We start from the raw sequence: 18,714 nt of genomic DNA on the forward strand, positions 1-18,714 counted from the left end.
TGACATTCAAATTTAAAATTTTACCTACAAGTGGCTACAAGCCTACAACACAAACAATCGATCATTAATTGTTCGTTTATTAAATGTGTATGCTGTTATGATAATGTTTCCATATAAACTTAACATTTTCTTTCTTCTAAATGCGGTGGAATTGTGAAAACTGAAAAGACGATTTTTTTCAGAGGCTAAACCTAAAACCATAATATAATATTTACCTACGTTTGAAACGATTTCGTACGAGTTTACGTCCACAGTATAGTTTATCCTTTAAAACTATCAACGAATATATGAGTACAAAAAAACACACAGTACGTGTTTTACGAATGACTTGTTTTTCATTGGTGCGTATAAGAAGTCTTTATAGAAGCTTAGGACCTCAACTATTCTTCAATATAAATAAAAGACAATCTTTAATAATATGAATTCGTGGTTATATATAGTGTTGTGTGTATAATATCTTATAAAGTTATAACAATATAATAGTGATTAGATGATATATATATATATGTAATAATAATACATAATTCACCCAATAGGTGTATAAAATTACATTATAAACTTACCTATAGAATATTAATCATGTTTGAATTTCTGAATTTCGGTACAGATTACAATCTTTGCCTGTTTTTGTTTCGAATACACGACCGCTTTTACCTTTGTAGAATTGCCTTTTGCTGCTGCAGATATATCTACCTAGCCAAAATTAATTAGGTACCTATTTCAATATAACAACAACTATACATCCAACTGCAGTATTGTCTTAAATGAATATACCTACATTAAAAGTTTCATTATTACCATTGCGATGTTGATGAGTTTTTCAAACTTACAACAAACAAAATCCGACCAAAGTGCAAAATGTAAGTCAATAACTCACCTATACCTATATGCATTCACAAATAACTGTCAAATCTGCTCTATTATTGATAGTTATTGATGTTAAGTACCTACCGATACAAAAATTAAAAATGTTCTAAATATTGCACCTAGATATTGTTTTTACATATAAATAGCTCCTATACGGTGCCACGGGCTACAATGGTACAATCTATACATGTCAACTGAAACTGATTTGTTGAGTATTTTCATTATACTCATTAGATACTTATTTTTTTATTAAATAGTTACAAACTCATTTGACCTATAATATACAAAATAACTTTATTCGTTTTGGAGTCTGTTAAAAACACAGTAGGTACCTTAAACCTTTGACCACTAACAACTTATAATATTATGTCCAATACATAAATTATGTAAACTATGGTGATCTAGCGCTCTAGTGGTGGCGGCGCTGGTTGCAATATTAAATGGAAAAGGCTATAATAGTTTATAAGTTACCTACGTAAGAGCGACGCACAGCCATTCCCGCGTTCGTGCAAGTTCTGCACAAACAAAAATTAATGCTTAAAACTTTTGTCTATTGAACTTAAACTCTAAAACATTTAATGTCTAAAGATATAAATATATATATATAAATTGAAAGTACACGATTAAAATTCAATATAGTACCATATATACTTACCAATATAAAGTGAACAGATATTTTTTATTTGCCTGAAAATTACAAGTGTATTGGAGTCTCATTTGCCTCACCCCCAAAATCGCCACTGCTATGGTATAGTTACAACAATGAATACTATACTTGGAGGCGATTATCGTTTTGTCTTTTTCGTCGGATCCTGTACGAGCTATTATAGCCATCTATACCTACTTGTTTTCATTTTTTGATGCATGTATTTTGATACATAAGAATCGAATTTAGGACATGTTGTGTACGAGTTATAAGTATTTAAATTATTTAGATGGACTTAGTGTACCTATAGTGATACTCAATTACCAGTTTACAACGCAAAATGTAGGGCTACTACTCCACTCGTTTAGTTTAAACTTTAAATATTTATAATCCATAAACTACTCATCCTAAATTCAATTTTTGTGTATCGAAATACTCTGAAAAATATTCTGCTAAATTAAAACGGTATGTTATAGTTAAAAAAGTTATAAGGATAAGAAATATTTAAGAATTTAATTTTTTGATAAAAAAGTTGTTTTATAACGACTTAGAACCACGTAGAAAAATATTTTCAAACCAATACTCCTAGAGGCACCTACCTGCTTGTTTTCAGTTATTAGTCTTCGCATTGGAATTATATGAATACATTATACTTTCCAGCATGAGAGTCAACAGGTTGCGTCTGGTTGCTGTTAAGCCTTGTGACTGGATTATTTTGGGGCCTTTCTCCAGCCCCACCCCACGAATGTGTTCTGTATAATCGATTTTCGTTTCGCCACGATGGCCTGCACCTGCAGTTTTCCTTTTTTTACTTGGAGAATCCAAATCTCCATCTGATTACACGGTTTTAGCTTCAATTTCGTCACCCCTTTGTCTGTGATCGATCCGCTGTCTCTGGATGCCTTGTCAAGTTGAATATATTTTGTTAGTTTGTAAGTTGATGAGCGGTTTTCTGAGCGGTAGTATTTGAGCGGTTGACTAATTTTTGAAAGAAAGTTCTTGCTCCGTTTAGAATTGTGAATGTGTCTATAAATATGTCTATATAGGTACTAAAATCTTGGAGAGACATGCAAAGTTTTCTTAAAGTTATCAATATAGTTTCACAGTATACCAAATACCAATTATTGCATTACGCGATTTGGTGTGAAGGAAGTACACTTACTGCTTAGTATAATATTCTGACAGTTAAAAACTTTCTATTACATAATAATATATCATTAAAACAAAGTTGAAGGTAGCATTGCTATACAATATTGATTTATATCCATCCGATGGCATGTTTAGTCTGTAATATATAATTTTGATTCATATTTAAGACAATTAATGAGAAATAACGCCTCATATGCCACGTTTCCACTCATACATATTTTGTAATCATTGAATCATATACGACAAATACAAAGACGAATTTAATTTATTCAATGATATTTCATAGAGGTGTACTGTGTACGTCAAACAAAAAAACTGAGTAATAGTACCTAACTAACAAATTGGTAATATTCCTAGAATTTGATATTTTGATATCTAGGTTTGATTTCCCCCGTGAATACACTTTAGGGTTCAAACGTAGACTCCAAATATTTCGTGTTAAGATAAGCATAGCCGTATAGGTAGACATGTATAGTAATATTAAGAAGTCACACTACTCATACTCCTTTTTATAGGCACCTTTTTTAATGAATTTACGCAACTGAGGTGAGAACCATGATAAGTAATATAATAATTACTATTTTACCTCAGTTGCATTCTTTAGGTATTTTACAATATTTTTTAATGTAAAAAAACACTGTTTTTATATGAGTAGGTAGGTAAAATTCATTATTAGGTAACTACGGGGCTTCAAAACATTATAACAGAAATAAATGAAAAAAAAAATAAACGAAAATAATTAACTACAATTTAGTACAATATAATATTATTAAACACAATATTACAGATTCATAATAAACAACAAAAGTGAAATGAAATGCAAATAACGTTATCCTAAAAACGTACCTATATGTGCTTATTTGTTTGCATTAAAAACCCTACTAATTTCATAATTCTCGCATAACAGAGTGGTTAGTAAATTATGCTACAAATAAAAATAGAATTTATTGAAAAAAAATTTGAATTCCCTATTTATTTTTAAGTCATTAAGTTAAGCAACAAAAGAAAAATTAAAATAACGTTTAAAAATTTGAAAAGGTCAAACGAAAAAAATCAAATAAAGTTAAACCTTAATATTGTATATCATTTAATAAATACCCACAAACGTAAAAACGATATTTTTTCAATTTAAGCTCTGTTTAGTTAGTACAGATTAAAGATGTCATAAGAATGACTATAATGACGAGTAAAGCAACTATATAACTTTCACAATATTGTGTGTTATTTTTTCGGTGTGTGTCCCTTGTCTCATTTTGGAACAGAATTTATTTGTAGGTAGTTCAATATTTCAATCTTCAATTTCGAAGATGGTTTACGGCATAATTTGTGTTTCTATTTACTTAAAGCCGAAAGTACAATAACAATTCGTCGTGTAGGTAAGTGTTTGAACTTGGAAGTTGTAGTGATTTCTGGGTTCATTCGCTGCCCCTCCCCCCTAATAATTTGGTGGTAGGTTTGTGTGATACATCTGATACATTTATAACGTCAAAATAATTAAGTGGACTTGATTAAGCTCACTAGGCCTTCGACTTGTGTTGACTATCTTCTAAATCATGCTAGGTGCTCTACTCGCATTTAAAAGGGTCCTGGCTCGACGGCCAATAATAAAATTCTATATTATTTCTAGTTCCTGCTGAATGGCATTATTATGCGAATAATCGGTAAACACGTGCTTTTTCCTCCTTTGCCCTCGATTAGATTATTTCCGACTCGCACGTACATCATCAATACTGACCATTAATACATGAATCATACAATATGTATAGTTTATTACCCATACTATATGTACTAAAATTATGAAATAACTACCCTAGGTCTTGGACAAGGCCGTATCTGGAGGGGGGGGGGTAAATAAGTTAATAGTAAAATAACTATATATTAATAAATTAAAAATTAAAATAAAAAACATTGTACCTAATACTAAGTGGACTAAACTGACATAATACTCGGTGGGTTGAAAACCACAACGGAATTCAAAGATTATAATACATTTTTATAGCATACCCCCCCCCCCCAAATTAATTTCTAATTACGGCCTTGGTCTTGGAGTACTAAGTGGAGAATAGGTACAAAGAAATTCACTAAACTCACAAGAAATATTTGGTTTTTTTAAATAAAAATTGTAATTGTATTGTAAATTTCATCAAAATTTGAACTTAAAATTAAAACGTTGTCTTCAATATTTTTTGATTGCTATGAGAACAAGATATTAAGAACCTTGCAGTAAAAACCTTTGCATTAAAATTATATTAATTCTATTTAAAATCGAATTTACATGAATTTCGAGCTATACAATAATTTACTAATGTTCGTAATTCCAATGAAATTTTCAAAACATTTAGACTAATTTTAAGCTATTTAAAGGCATTTCTAATTTCTTTTTTAGTTTTTTTTTTAAGGTGTATATAAATTGATAGGCTTCATCAAAAAGGTTGAAATTTAATACAATAAAAATATAAAAAGTACACCTGCACAATTTTTTTTATATAAGCATTTAAAAAGTACAAATTTCAATAAAATTTGTTAAGATTAAGAAAATGTTTAAACATTTTGAATTAAAATTATAAACATCTTGATTTATACCAATGTAATTAACAGCTAAATTGATTTGTGATCTTGAAAATTAGTAATTTATTTTCCTTTAAGTTACCCTAGTTACATTTTTTTATTTATAACTCAGTTATGTGTAAAAATTAGTGTAAGCTTACAGATCAGTTCAAGGGTTCAATATAAAGAAAATGATGAATTAATCAAAATTATATATTAGGTACAATAATAACATTTTTTATCATATCAATACAAGTTAATTACATAGGTTCAGGCATTTCTATATCTCTACACGTGGAGCTTTCTAATTCACGGCGAATATCCGGTGTAATAGTATGATGTGATTTTGTTCTAAGTAACTTTAACAATGCTTTTTTCTGTTCAGAACTTATATCCGTCTTATAACGTTGAACAAATGTTAAAAATGACTGATGCCACAAAACTGGTAATTCTCTGCTATCATGCTCAAATCTAATAAATAAAATAGTTATTAAATAATTCATAACATTTTAAAATTACTATTCACATTATCATACCCGAGAAAATGGAAAACAACTGCATCGACAACCCTATATGGAAGGGCATATTTTTTATCAAAAAGTATTCTGAGAAATATTGATGTAGCTCCATTATATTCCATCTCAGCTAATTTCAATATAGCTGCTGCTGAATGTAACATTGGTATAGAATTTTTGCCTATAACTGATCCAATGATAATCGCTTCTCGTAAAGTACAAGTACCACTCTAATTGAAAAAATATAAAATTATTAATAAAATAATAAGTTTAAAGTGTTACCATTAAATACCTACTTCACACAAGGGAATAAGTATTCCTTTCATGAAAGCTCCAGGTTTGAACAAAGCTTTTTTCAATGCTTGATAAAGATGAAAATTCAATTTTTTATACTCATCTATATCATCTCTAACTCTAGGTAGCAAAACAAGATTGTAGAATCGTTGAGCCATATTTTCTTTTAAATTAGAGGCGAATATACGAATACCCTGATACATTGCTGCAGCACTCCATGTAGAAGGCTCTAAATCAAAAACATGAATAATTAATAAATGTCTCAAAGTTGACAAGCTCAAATGTAACTAACCAGTTATGTACAAAATTTGCTCCCAATTTCGCAATTTTGGAATCAATTTGAATGCTTTAGGCAATTTGCCACTCCGATACATGGTTAGCACTTGTTTAACACCTTTATACATCTGTATTACACGCGGATCTACATCTTGCAATTGAACACCTGACAATGATATTCAATAATACAAAAATATTAATTATTATAACCTATTTTTAATCAGAAAATAATGTGATCCAAACTAATATTCAGTTCAATAGTATACAATTTCAAGAAAACACTAAGGTATATGATTATATCCATTTTTTTTATTTTTTTTTAACTAAGATGATTTAAAAAGTGTTTTAAACATACTTTCAGCATCTGTAAATTGAGTTTGCATTTCAGTTTGTTTTTCAGTAATTTTTTCCATGATCATATCAGCTAAAGTTAATCGAGCTTCAGGTTTCTTAGACATAAACATTTCTAAAGCTTTTTCATCATCTGCATTGATTTCCTTTGAAAAAAGACAGTTAACATAAAATATATGAGAATATTACTTTTACTTTCATTATATTTACCAGTTGTTCATAATAATCTTCAGCTTCTCCTTCGCCAAACATGGGTTTTTCTTCTTCATCTTCTTCTGAATCAGAGCCCGACCCTAATGATGTGAGTAGATTCTTGTTTGTTCCCTCTAAGATAACAGAATAAAACATGTATATTTAAAGTAAACACTAAACCCATGGAGTTACATATCTTTTATATTTTCAACTACTGTCATTTAACTTACCAATTTCAGTTATTTCTTGCTTTTGTTCTCTTACTTGATCCAATATACGTCTGGACAATTGTGAACCAATAACCTGAGTTATAAAATTATCCAATAATAAATTAAAATTTATACATTTAAACAGCTATACAGTGTACATCTTTAGTCATTACCTCTTCGCTTTCATCCTGTCGTAACCGTATCTTTGGTTCTTTCTTTTTTGATACTACCCGATCACCAACTATCTGATCGGCCAAGTTAGGATATGGCTTGTCTACTCCGCTCCTCATATTCTTTTTTTTTGTCTTTCCCATTTTGTTTAAATTTTAATATAATTAAGAATAAAAAAAAACAATTCTCAAAATGTCACGTGTGAAAAATTAAGATAGGTACTGAACTTGTATCTTTTATCAATTATAAATTATAATAATAACAATTAAAATTGAACCAGACTGTTGTAAATAAAACGTTGATACCCGGGTGCATGTGAGTGATAAGAGAAAATGATAAGAGTGGTAAATGGCGGTTACCCTGTAACCAACCTGAGGTGGTGTCACGATTTAAGATATAATTCATTTTTAAATTTGATCTACGTTTCAGTGTTAAATTAAACTTATAATTGTAAATTATTCATTTGACGAATATTTTATATCAAAAAATATTACAATAAAATGTGAGTAATATACAGTGACGCCCTCCGCCTACAGGCTCAGGTTGCAAAACTCGAGGTGATCCAGACCTCTCGTAAGTCGTAAGGTTAGGTAAACTAGAATGATGTGAGAATGCGTAAAAACAGCAATATATAGATCCTAATTAGGTCATAACTTCGAAACTAAGTCCCACCGCAGAATTCAGAGTTCACCATCACCATCGTTTTTAGTATAAATCTAAAAAAAATTGGCAAAAAAAGGGTGTCCAGTAAAGTAACAAAATACCAAAAGAAGAATTAAGATATAAATTTATTATAACATTATAACGATTAATGGACTATGGAATCTATATCATGATCACGGTTAGACCGATGATGTTACCGTTTCAAATCTCTCAATTTTCGAAGATTATCTTATAAGGCTGAAGTTATCACTATAATAATCTCAAAAAGGGATGATTAATCGACTCTTCGGATGAATACTCTTTAAATTTAAACACAAATATAACAATATATTAAGCATACGGTTTTTTTTTTAAATTTATAAATTCTTTTAATAATAGTTAGTAAAAAGTTTTCAAAAATATGCTTTTATATTATCGAACGATAAAATTAAATGAAGTTCAATAACTTATCAAATTGTTTACAATATTTATTATTTGGTCACACTGTTTTTGTGTGCAATAATGCTTTTTTTTATAGGGGTCGTCCATATTGTTTTTGTTGTGAAAAAATCACTAAAAATTCTTGTTATTAATGTTATTATCGCATATTTGCGTATTTGTTTGTAATTTTTGGTGATTTCTTTCAATTTAACATTTTAACGTACGTTAAGACGTCTCATGTAGCGTATAATGCAGACTCTGCTGGATGATTGTATTCGACGACGTACGACAAGATCGTCAAAACTCCATCGTATGTAATCTCGGTAAGTAAAAAATTTAAGTCCTAACTCCAAAGCATCTGAGCACCAACACTACATTTACTGAAAGAATATTCTAATCAATTTGTATCAAATAATTTTCCGAAGATCACTTATAAGTTCCTGCAACTATGAAACATAGTATTGTACTATGGTTTTATAGATTCATTGTGTAAGTTCATCCATTTGAAGTTAACAACCAAATCTAGCATGCATCTTATAGTACCTATTATCAAAAAACATTCTTCCTTGAAATCTATATACTTCCCATTAATATCTATCAACAAAATACTATAATATTACAACAATAATATTGTTTGATTTGATTATTCAAAGTTCATACTTCATGTAGGATTAAAATGTTACATATTAGGATTAGGTACCTACAATGAGTAATACAGCTTATCTGCTTATATTATCAATTTTTTAATATATAACTTAAATTTCCCTCATGTATCTAAAGTCTCATGATTTAGTATGAATGAACATGTAATTTCTTTTTGGATTTTTTCGTAACTTGGGACTAAATTCTTTAAATAACAATCCTACACCCAGAACACCCCAAAATATTATTTTTAATAATTAAATATTATAATTACAGTTATTGATTTAATCTATAAATATTGTTTGGTTATTGAGTGTCAATTAATAACTATTTCGTAAGGCTGCAAATGTATCAATTTTATAATAGAAAGTAACGACCATTTTAAGTACACAAATTGATATATTGTACAGTTACATAATGTGTAATAGTTTACAGTTATATAGTACATTTATTGAGACTTATTATTAATTATTTTCAACAATACATCAAAAACAATTTAAATAGCAATTTATCTACAGTCTTAGTACTTTAAGCTTTATTAAACTAGGTATATTATCTTTATTTCTATGAGTCTATTTGCAGAATACTATACCCATAAAAGAAATGTAATCTTGTTCTAAAACAACAGAAAACAAAAAATGACAAAGGTCTATTTAAACACAATTCAAAGAGCAAATAAATACAAAACAATAATAACCATTATCAATTAAGTGAAACTGGATTATTGTGGTTTATTGAGATTCAGTTAATTTCATATTACCTAATCTTTACCTTTAAGTAATTACTTTTTTAATCTAATGAAGATTTGTAACTGATAAAGAATTTGACATTTTAAAAAGAACAAATTGAGTAATTAGAAGGATTAAGTTTTATGCAACTGGATATAGGTAACCTGGTAACCTAGGTAAACTAAGAATGTCAATCTTACAAAAAGTCTTATTAAAAATTAATATCATTATATAATTTTAAAATTTAAACATATTTATAACATAATAATAATGGCTTAATATATTTTAGTATTTCCATTCATATTGACTAAAAAGGGTGAATGGTACATGTTCAAAATCTAATTTTATACTGGGTAGTTTGTTTGGAATACATGTTTCAAAATCAAATATTTATTATGTACTTATATTTTGTTTCTAAATAAACTAAAAATAAGTTTATTGTCAAGAACAGACCTATTTAAACATTTTTTATATGAATTTATTAATTAAGAGGATGTCAGCACACTGTTTTCTCTCTCTCTCTGACCCATGTGCTACAGAGACAAAACACATTCAAGCCGTATCATATCTTTTTTGCTTTTAAGTAATCTTGCGAAAAAAATCACCCATTACTAAAACGATAGATAATAATAGTTTTGAAGGTATGATTTATCAATAAGTCTAAATATTATCTCAAAACACTTTGAATCATTTAAATTTTCAAAATTTTTTTTTTTTTTGAAAATCTAATAGGTACAAAGTCAAATTTTAATAAAATAGAACACCGATAAATCATACTCTCAAAAATATTATTCTCTTCAGTTTTTGATGATTTTACATTAAAATTATTCAAAAATTATAAAAACGATTTTTGGGGAAAGCGTTTTATCTATGTAGCATTGTTGCAAGTGGGTCTGAAAGAAAAAAAAATATTATTCTAGCATTCTCTCAACAGAAATTGTCTGTACTTATTAGCTATAGCGTGTTTTTATTTATGTTATTATTTCTTATGTATGTTACTTATTATTGTTTGATAATAATCTGAAAGTGAGTTTTTAAAAAAATAATAATTCGGTCAAATAATTTAAATTTAGTGTATCAAGTCAGGTTAATGAACTCTTTTGTTTATGGCTAAGTGTAAATTTATTCTGGCTTATTTAAGTATTCAAAAAACCCATGAGATTATCAATGCGAATTTGGTAGTTCAGTTTTTATTTTTACAGTAAATGTAATGAAAGTAAACATCATATTAAATTAATACCTACTTACCTTAGAGTAAAACCTTTTTCTACTGAAGAAAGATTTTGTTTAGTTTGTTAATACTTATTTTCGATTAAGAAGGTAAAATTATTCTGTTTATTGGAAAATAAATCTAGCTTTTGTATACTTCCCTAAGAGAATCGGAGGTATGAAAAATTAGTCTACATCAACTTTAATTTCTAGATTTTTATATTCAACTATTATAGATCAATACATATTATAATCAATTCACAATATAATACAACAGTTATTATAAAATAAATCACAGTATTTTGTTTATTCACATAATAATCATTAATAATGAGAATACAAATTGGACTATATACATATAAACAGTTTATCATTTCACATTTTCTCAGCTATAGCAAATAGTCTTGTTAAATTGGATTTGAAGACACCTGACCCCATCCAGATTATGTAAAACCAGCTTTAAAATATTTGCAAATAAGTTTTGGATATGTTTAACCCCGAGTAAAACTATTTTATCAATGATTTAATCATAAAAAATAACTCACTATAAATAGCCATCTTCATAATTTTTTTTGATATGTAGACTCGGATGTCCTGATAAGTGATACTGCTGTATATATATGTAGTCTATGTAGTATGCAAATATTATTATTGTTCAAATGTATGTTGATTAAAAATTATATGTGTATTTAACTTTTTAATTATATGTTTTCAGGCTATGGATATTACAATTGTTAAGTGAAAATAAGTTGTAAAACAATAACTACTAAAATTGGAGAAAACAATGGAACAAAAGATTTGGATTTGGATATTATGTAGTGTTTTATTACTTGCAACAACTTGTAATTGTGCTAGCCGCAAAAAATCTGAAGAAGTCAAATGCCATTATTACAATCAAACTACTTGTGCCAATTCTGAAAATGAGGAAGGTTGTACTAGTATTCAAAATTGTAAAGCTGGGGATAATGACAAACCTTCATATTGTTATGCTGTATGGACAAATAATACTAAGACGAATAAATTAGAAATTAAGCTTAAGGTAATCTATCCTAATTTGTATAGAATAATAATAATTGTGTTAAATGTTATCATGATTTTATTTTAAAAACAATTTATAGGGTTGTTTCTTAAACAATGTTGAATGCCAAGGTCAAAAACAATGTAAAGAAAAAAAAGGAGAAATTGAACCTAATGGCCTATTGTTTTGTTGTTGTGAAGGAGATTATTGTAATTCAGAAATTATATGGGACCCTATCCCGACAACTCCTCGAATAGAGACAACATGTAAGTTATATACAAAATATCATTTATGCAAACAATTTAATAATAAATACATTTTTCTATCATAGCTGCAAAACCATTACGTGATGATAATGAATTAATACATACAATAGTGTTTTCTACCATACCTTTGGTAGCTGTAGCAAGTATGTTTCTATTTGTCTATTGGGTTTACAAGCGAAGAAAAATACCTCAATTTTCTCATGTAAGTAAATTAAATTCTTTTTCTTTTTTAGTAACTACTATTTGGTAAAATATTTTTTAACTCTTATACTTTGATAATTTAATAATTTTAGTTTTAATTATTATCATGTTTATTGTGTATCAAAATGTTTCATACACATACCCCGGTATTGATAAAATTTTTATATTTTTACGTGTTATCGTAGGCCTAAAAATAGTAAATTTGAGATACTTACTACACATGCATTTACAGTAATATACGCTGAATAACACTGACTCTAAAAAAGGATTAAAACCTTAATCTGGTCGAAATAATACTAATAGATAACAAATTTAAAATTGACGCCTTAAGAAGATGCTATACACGAATATGTTGTCTCCGCCTTACACGAGAGTAACATATCAAATTTTACGTTCAGCAGATCACGTTTAGCTCAGTTACCTTAAAAATTAGAGTGAATTGACCTCTTATTAAAATTAAAGGTAAAATTATAACGGAGGGCCCCTTATGGGCTTTTTATCATATTTTAATTTTAAAGAGAATTATGAATATTTTAAGTTCTACAAACAATTTTCAATTTTTAAATACTCATAACTCTCTTTAAAATTAAAATATGATAAGAAGCCCTCCGTAATAATTTTACCTTTAATCTTAATAAGAGGTCAATTCACTCTAATTTTTAAACTAACTGAGCTGAACGTAAAATTTGATATGTTACTCTAAACAAAATGACACCTTGAGGTGTAATCAGCAATGATCACGTTAAAAATAACTATACTTTAAAATTGTATTCAATTTGATCAAATTTAAAGGTTGAAAAATATTGTACTAGTATCTTTCATCTGTTTTCATTAATTTAATTTTGTGGTAAAAACATGCCTTAATATTTGTATTGTATTTTAGATTACAAAACAAAAAAAAAAATTTAATCCACACACTTAATAAGAATTTATAATTAGGTCCATAGTGTGTATGAATAACCAATTTGACACAACTTTATATTTTCAGTATATTTCTGTTCTCGTTTATAAATTAAAACCCAAAATCAAGGAAACTTTGTCGTTTACCAAACATTTTCTTGAATTTCAGTATCACCAAACACCTTAGTTAAAATTATTATTTTTAATAAATCTATGATCTACTTAAAGCAATTAGAATTAATTTGCTAAGCAATTAGAATTAATTTGCTTTAACTAAATAATTCAAATTAAAAAAGAAAAATTCTTTAATATCCTTGTATTAATTATTCAATAATCAATTCATCGCCTTTTGTGTAGTTTTCCTATTCTACAATTCATGCGTAATAAAAATAATATACTGTGATTTACAATTGGTTTTTTTTTTTTTTAACATTTCTTACTTTGGAATTTAAATCTTTAGTGGGTAAGTTAAGCTAATAATGTTCATCACACAAACTGTTTAATTTAATTTTGTTTAATTTGTATGACAAATTATTTTCTGTGTATTTAGGTTCCGTCGTCTGATAGCTCCCACTTGGGAAATTGTTCACCTATTCTTAGCAATCGTCCAATACAACTAGTTGAAGTGAAGGCAAGGGGTCGCTATGGTGCTGTTTGGAAAGCTCTTCATAAGAAAGATACAGTAGCTGTTAAAATATTCCCTCCTCAGGTAACAATTTCATATAATTACTTTTTTTTTTATCTAGCTAATATCATTATTTTTATTTAAGGATAAAAACTCATGGTTGGTTGAACAAGACATATATCAATTACCACACATGCAACATGACAATATGCTATCCTTTATTGGGGCTGAAAAACATGCTAGTGTTATTGAAGGCGCCAAAAATGAATATTGGCTGATTACTGCTTACCATGATTATGGATCATTATGTGACTACTTAAAATCGAATATATTAACTTGGGATCAGCTCTGTCATATTGCCCAATCTATGACAAGGTAAAATATTTATTAGTTTGTTTAACATCTCCAGATTTTTTAATCACTCTCTTGTTTCAGTGGTTTGATGCATTTACATGAAGAGATCCCATCAGAACGTTCAGATCAGTATAAGCCAGCCATTGCACATAGAGATTTTAAAAGCAACAATGTTTTACTTAAACATGATTTAACTGCATGTATCGCTGATTTTGGTCTCGCCCTAGTTTTTCAACCCGGCAAGTCATGTGGTGATATACATGGGCAGGTAAAACCCATTATTACCTCCAACGATAAGGGGTAAAATTAATTTTCGTTAATCATTCAGGTTGGCACAAGAAGATACATGGCACCAGAAGTACTAGAAGGGGCTATCAATTTTTCAAGGGACGCATTTTTAAGAATAGACATGTATGCATGTGGATTAGTACTATGGGAATTGGCAACTAGATGTACAGCACAACAAGGTGCTATACCAGATTATAGATTACCTTTTGAAGAAGAGGTTGGACAACATCCATCATTGGAAGACATGCAAGAATGTGTAGTACATAAAAAACTAAGACCGGCTTTCAAAGATAGCTGGAAATCACATCCAGTAAGAAGTTATTAAAAATTATCTTAAAATGTTACATCTATTATTATATGGTACTGTTAAAATTATTTTTAGGGTTTGATAGCTCTATGTGATACAATGGAGGAATGTTGGGATCACGATGCTGAAGCTAGGTTGTCAGCATCATGTGTAATGGAACGCATTACATGGCAATGTCGTCAATATAATGGGACTGCAGTAACATCGTTAGCACAATAAAATATTTTATTTATATAATAGAATAATATACATCAGCAACCTAGCTTCTACAGAAGAAGACATTGGTGTTTCCTTTTATGTAAGTTAACTATCTAAGTTACTTTGTATACTCCTTAAGTAATTTGATTGTTGATGTACATAAGTAGTAAGTGAATACGTCCAAACCCACCCACCTCTTCCCACATCCTAATGTTTTCTTTTTAACCTAATCAATATAGATACAATCTATAACCCTCACATAAACAATATTTGCTATAACTATAGCAAAATAATCTCATAGTTATGGTAATGTATAATCATATACAAAACATTATGGGAGGGGGAATTTTCCAAAAGAACGATCACTTACTACTTAAATATATTTAGGTGTATATCAGTTTTTTTCATTAATTGTTGTAAACAATCCAGAAAACACTAAAAGAGGATCTGGAATGGAATAATATTGTATTCTGCATTTTGGAAAAAATCAATTTTGTTGAAATTTAGTTTTATTGATTTATACAATATTATTTAAATATTAAATACATTTTGATTAATAAAATTCAATCATCAGTTATTTAATATATTTGTCGTACATTGTTAGTCTGTTTAAAAACAGAGTACCATAATTATACTGTTTTAGTTTTCAATATTTTTGTCATGAATTTTCTTATTTGTATCACATATGATGACAAAATATATAACTGAAATTGATTTTCTCTATTTGTATGTGTATCTTAAATTAATACCATTATAGTTAATAATTATTATATTCTTCTACCTCAAGTTTTATCCACCCTTATCTTAAAAAAATGTGCCAATATTCTTAAGGTGGTATTTACTGAGTGTAATATATATATTGTACATAATATTAGTCAAAAATAAGTTTTTAAATTTATTTATTAAACAAGTTTTATAGGAATACTTGTTAATTGCAACAAATTAAAATCTAAATGTTTAACCTAAAAATAATTACTTAACAACAATATTTTCACGTCCTAATTTACTTGATGTATGGAGTACATAGTTTTCGCAAGTTTAATTTTTAGATACTGTGAATATAACTATGTTAACAGAGCGCTTAGTCTTATTGTTATAATACTTATTGTCAATGTATTAAGGGTGCCTCGAGTAATTAACAGAAATAATAAAATATTAATGTACCTGTAAACTCCTCTGTATAGTTTAAATAAGCCTAAAATATTGTTACCTATGCCACAACAGTTCCACAAACAAATTGTACAATATTTTTTATTTGAACTACTTAACTAGTTGCAATTTATATGACATGGTAAATAAAATATATTAATTAACAGAATGAAAAAAAAATCTATTTTATCGGGCACCCCATATTTTTTTGGGAAAGATGGGGGAGGGGGGGTTAATGTTTGTAGCATAAACTCAATGTGGTTTTATATAATAAATTACTAAATATTTTTTAATTTGATAACTTATATAATTCACAAATTTTATTTTTTGTTTTAAAAATACCAACAGGCTAGTGACATAAAGTTTAAATTACCATAACAATTTAATAATAAGAATACTATTTTCCTCATGTTCTGAACAGTACATTATTTAAACTTAAAAATTGTAGCTAAGTAATTATTTCACATAATTTTTATTTTCTCTCCCTTGTACTCTTTTCATTATTGTTGCCATGTAATCTTTAATCTTAATTTATTTTAATCTGTAAATGTGCTGTATTTTATTTAAAAAAAATATATATTAGGTTTAAGGTTTTAAGATTTCTATATAAGCCTAACACAAAGTTAATGACACAGGTATTGAAATAAATTATAGCTAAAATATTATTGTGTAATGTTTAGATATTATGTAAGCAGGGCCGGCCAGCTGAAGCTATGGGTGAATGGGTGATGCGAAAAATTGCCCAGGGTATCACCCACAGAGGGGCTCAGAATTCAAAAATAAAAAGATTTTTATTTTAAGATTTATTTACATTTTTACATTTTAAATCATTTTTTTAATAATTTTTTTTTTTAAATGAGTTAGGTACTAAAATATCGTAAATGATTAGTGTAACATGCATACACTTCTAGGTTATAACAATAATGATGATATTTTACACTATTATATTATCAAACTTAGTTATGCTTTTTATATACCCTATTCAGCATAAGAACAGACCAGGTGGCAAACAAAAATACTTTGTTGTTGGTCAAAAAATCCCCACTTTGGCCGCCTCCACAAATATTCTCTCCCCCCGCCCTTAACAGCTATCTGTCGCTGTATACATGGCGAAGGTGGTTTATTATTATTCTGAATAGAAGTTGATAGATACTTAAAACTTATTGGTCTTCATAGTTACATTATAGGTACCTATTAACTTAAATATTTCTAATAAAATTAATGTTAAAAATCATAATTATTTATTTTATTAATAAAGTCACTTGTGAACTAAATTGAATTATTCTTATTAGTGTATGTTCATACAAATAAAAACGTATCGTATTAGGAAATTTGATCGGCCCTGTATATGAATCTTATAAATTAATTTAATTAGCTTGTTTATATTTGAAATAACATTATTAAAATTACTTAAAATCAAAGTAGTGTAACAATTTTAGATTTTATCTGTCATTGTTGTTTAATTTTGTTGTTTTTATTTGGCTATGGTTGTATAATTGTTTTATAAATAACATCTAGGTACTAATATTGTATAAAATAGTTCCTTTATTATGAATAAATTTCCTTTTTTATTTGTATTTTATAATTTGAATTATTATATATATATTTTTTTTTTGTTCCTTACAAAATATTTTATATAAGTTAATACAACTACAAGCAAACTCCAAGACTGCTGCTTCATACACAATAGTTGTTTACATTCAAAAAATAAATCTGCACATAATTTTTTTATGTAATTAACTACATATATGATGTACATAGAAAACAGAATGAATTGTAAAGATTTTTCATTTATATTTTAAACATTGTTAAAGAGTGTTTAATTTTTTTATTTTTCAAATAATGCAGACTTTATTTTATTACAACTATTACATTTATATGACGTATAATACCGATATATTTATATATGTGTGTACCCGTGAGTGTGTGTACGTGCATTTATGTTTATGTGTTTAATATAATGTAAAGCTTATAATAATTTTTGTTCTCATTTTTTCACGGTACAGGGTGTGGATATTTTGAAGGTTTTGTTTTAATGGATGGTTTGTTGCCAATTAAATGAAAAAAACTAAATACAAATTTGTGAAAAAGGGCAAAAATATTATTTTAATCAAATAATTTTTATTTTTTAACATTTTTGTGAGTTTTACCTTTTTAATGACTCACTAACGTCCTTGTAGCATTTAAAAAGACATGCAAATTTGGATAGTTATATTCCTTAATTTGTCTAAAACAATATTTGTATACAAAATAAATGTAATGTCATATTTTCATTAAAAGCCTAAAATAATTAGTATATTTAATTCATAAATTAGTTATTAAGTTTTTAAATAGTTAAAATGAAAAAATATTTACAGATTTATTTGTATAATCAAATTGTAAATACATTTATTGTGTGTGTAATATAATTAGATTTAAATACCTAATTTGTTATTTTTTCAAATCAGATCATTGTCACTTTCTGACAAACTAGACTCACTGCTGCTGGAACCTGTACTATCTGATTCCTCATCCACTATAAATTCAAAT

The 18,714-nt window shown here is 27.6% G+C and overlaps 2 protein-coding genes across 4 annotated transcripts; one reads left to right on the forward strand and one right to left on the reverse strand.

Annotated features, from left to right (window-relative positions):
- Positions 1-5,404: 5,404 nt before the first annotated feature.
- On the reverse strand, positions 5,405-7,503 carry LOC111028888 (bystin). Its single transcript, XM_022307671.1, has 8 exons — positions 7,220-7,503; positions 7,068-7,140; positions 6,856-6,971; positions 6,650-6,791; positions 6,311-6,460; positions 6,021-6,247; positions 5,746-5,954; positions 5,405-5,680 (listed from the first exon to the last, which is right to left on the reverse strand). Exons 1-8 carry the CDS (start codon positions 7,358-7,360, stop codon positions 5,470-5,472), a joined length of 1,269 nt encoding a protein of 422 aa, XP_022163363.1. The 5' UTR covers positions 7,361-7,503; the 3' UTR covers positions 5,405-5,469.
- A 918-nt stretch (positions 7,504-8,421) lies between these two features.
- On the forward strand, positions 8,422-17,124 carry LOC111028856 (activin receptor type-2B-like). 3 transcript variants are annotated; one of them, XR_002603950.1, is made up of 11 exons: positions 8,422-8,623; positions 11,595-11,918; positions 11,998-12,163; positions 12,229-12,365; positions 13,725-13,727; positions 13,815-13,973; positions 14,035-14,264; positions 14,325-14,511; positions 14,572-14,841; positions 14,914-15,136; positions 16,866-17,124. XR_002603950.1 is itself a non-coding variant. In XM_022307620.1 (10 exons), the coding sequence occupies exons 2-10, from the start codon at positions 11,664-11,666 to the stop codon at positions 15,055-15,057; spliced, it is 1,551 nt and encodes a 516-aa protein (XP_022163312.1). In that variant the 5' UTR covers positions 8,422-8,623; positions 11,595-11,663; the 3' UTR covers positions 15,058-17,124. The 3 variants fall into 3 exon arrangements, 2 of the variants coding, with proteins under 2 accessions (XP_022163312.1, XP_022163313.1); XM_022307620.1 differs by having other exon boundaries at positions 14,914-17,124; XM_022307621.1 differs by lacking the exon at positions 13,725-13,727 and having other exon boundaries at positions 14,914-17,124.
- The last annotated feature ends 1,590 nt before the right edge of the window (positions 17,125-18,714 follow it).

This window comes from Myzus persicae, unplaced genomic scaffold (assembly GCF_001856785.1).
Source record: "Myzus persicae strain clone G006 unplaced genomic scaffold, MPER_G0061.0, whole genome shotgun sequence".
NCBI classification, from domain to species: Eukaryota; Metazoa; Arthropoda; class Insecta; order Hemiptera; family Aphididae; genus Myzus; species Myzus persicae.

Excerpts from the sequence above, each read along its gene's own strand:
- LOC111028856 (XM_022307620.1), top strand. The coding sequence starts at position 11,664 with ATGGAACAAAAGATTTGGATTTGGATATTATGTAGTGTTTTATTACTT. Across the intron at positions 14,512-14,571 it reads GTGGTGATATACATGGGCAG|GTTGGCACAAGAAGATACAT; the intron begins GTAAAACCCATT and ends TTAATCATTCAG. Across the intron at positions 14,842-14,913 it reads ATAGCTGGAAATCACATCCA|GGTTTGATAGCTCTATGTGA; the intron begins GTAAGAAGTTAT and ends AATTATTTTTAG.
- LOC111028888 (XM_022307671.1), bottom strand. The coding sequence starts at position 7,360 with ATGGGAAAGACAAAAAAAAAGAATATGAGGAGCGGAGTAGACAAGCCA. Across the intron at positions 6,792-6,855 it reads AAGATTATTATGAACAACTG|GAAATCAATGCAGATGATGA; the intron begins GTAAATATAATG and ends CTTTTTTCAAAG. Across the intron at positions 5,681-5,745 it reads GTTGTTTTCCATTTTCTCGG|ATTTGAGCATGATAGCAGAG; the intron begins GTATGATAATGT and ends TTTATTTATTAG.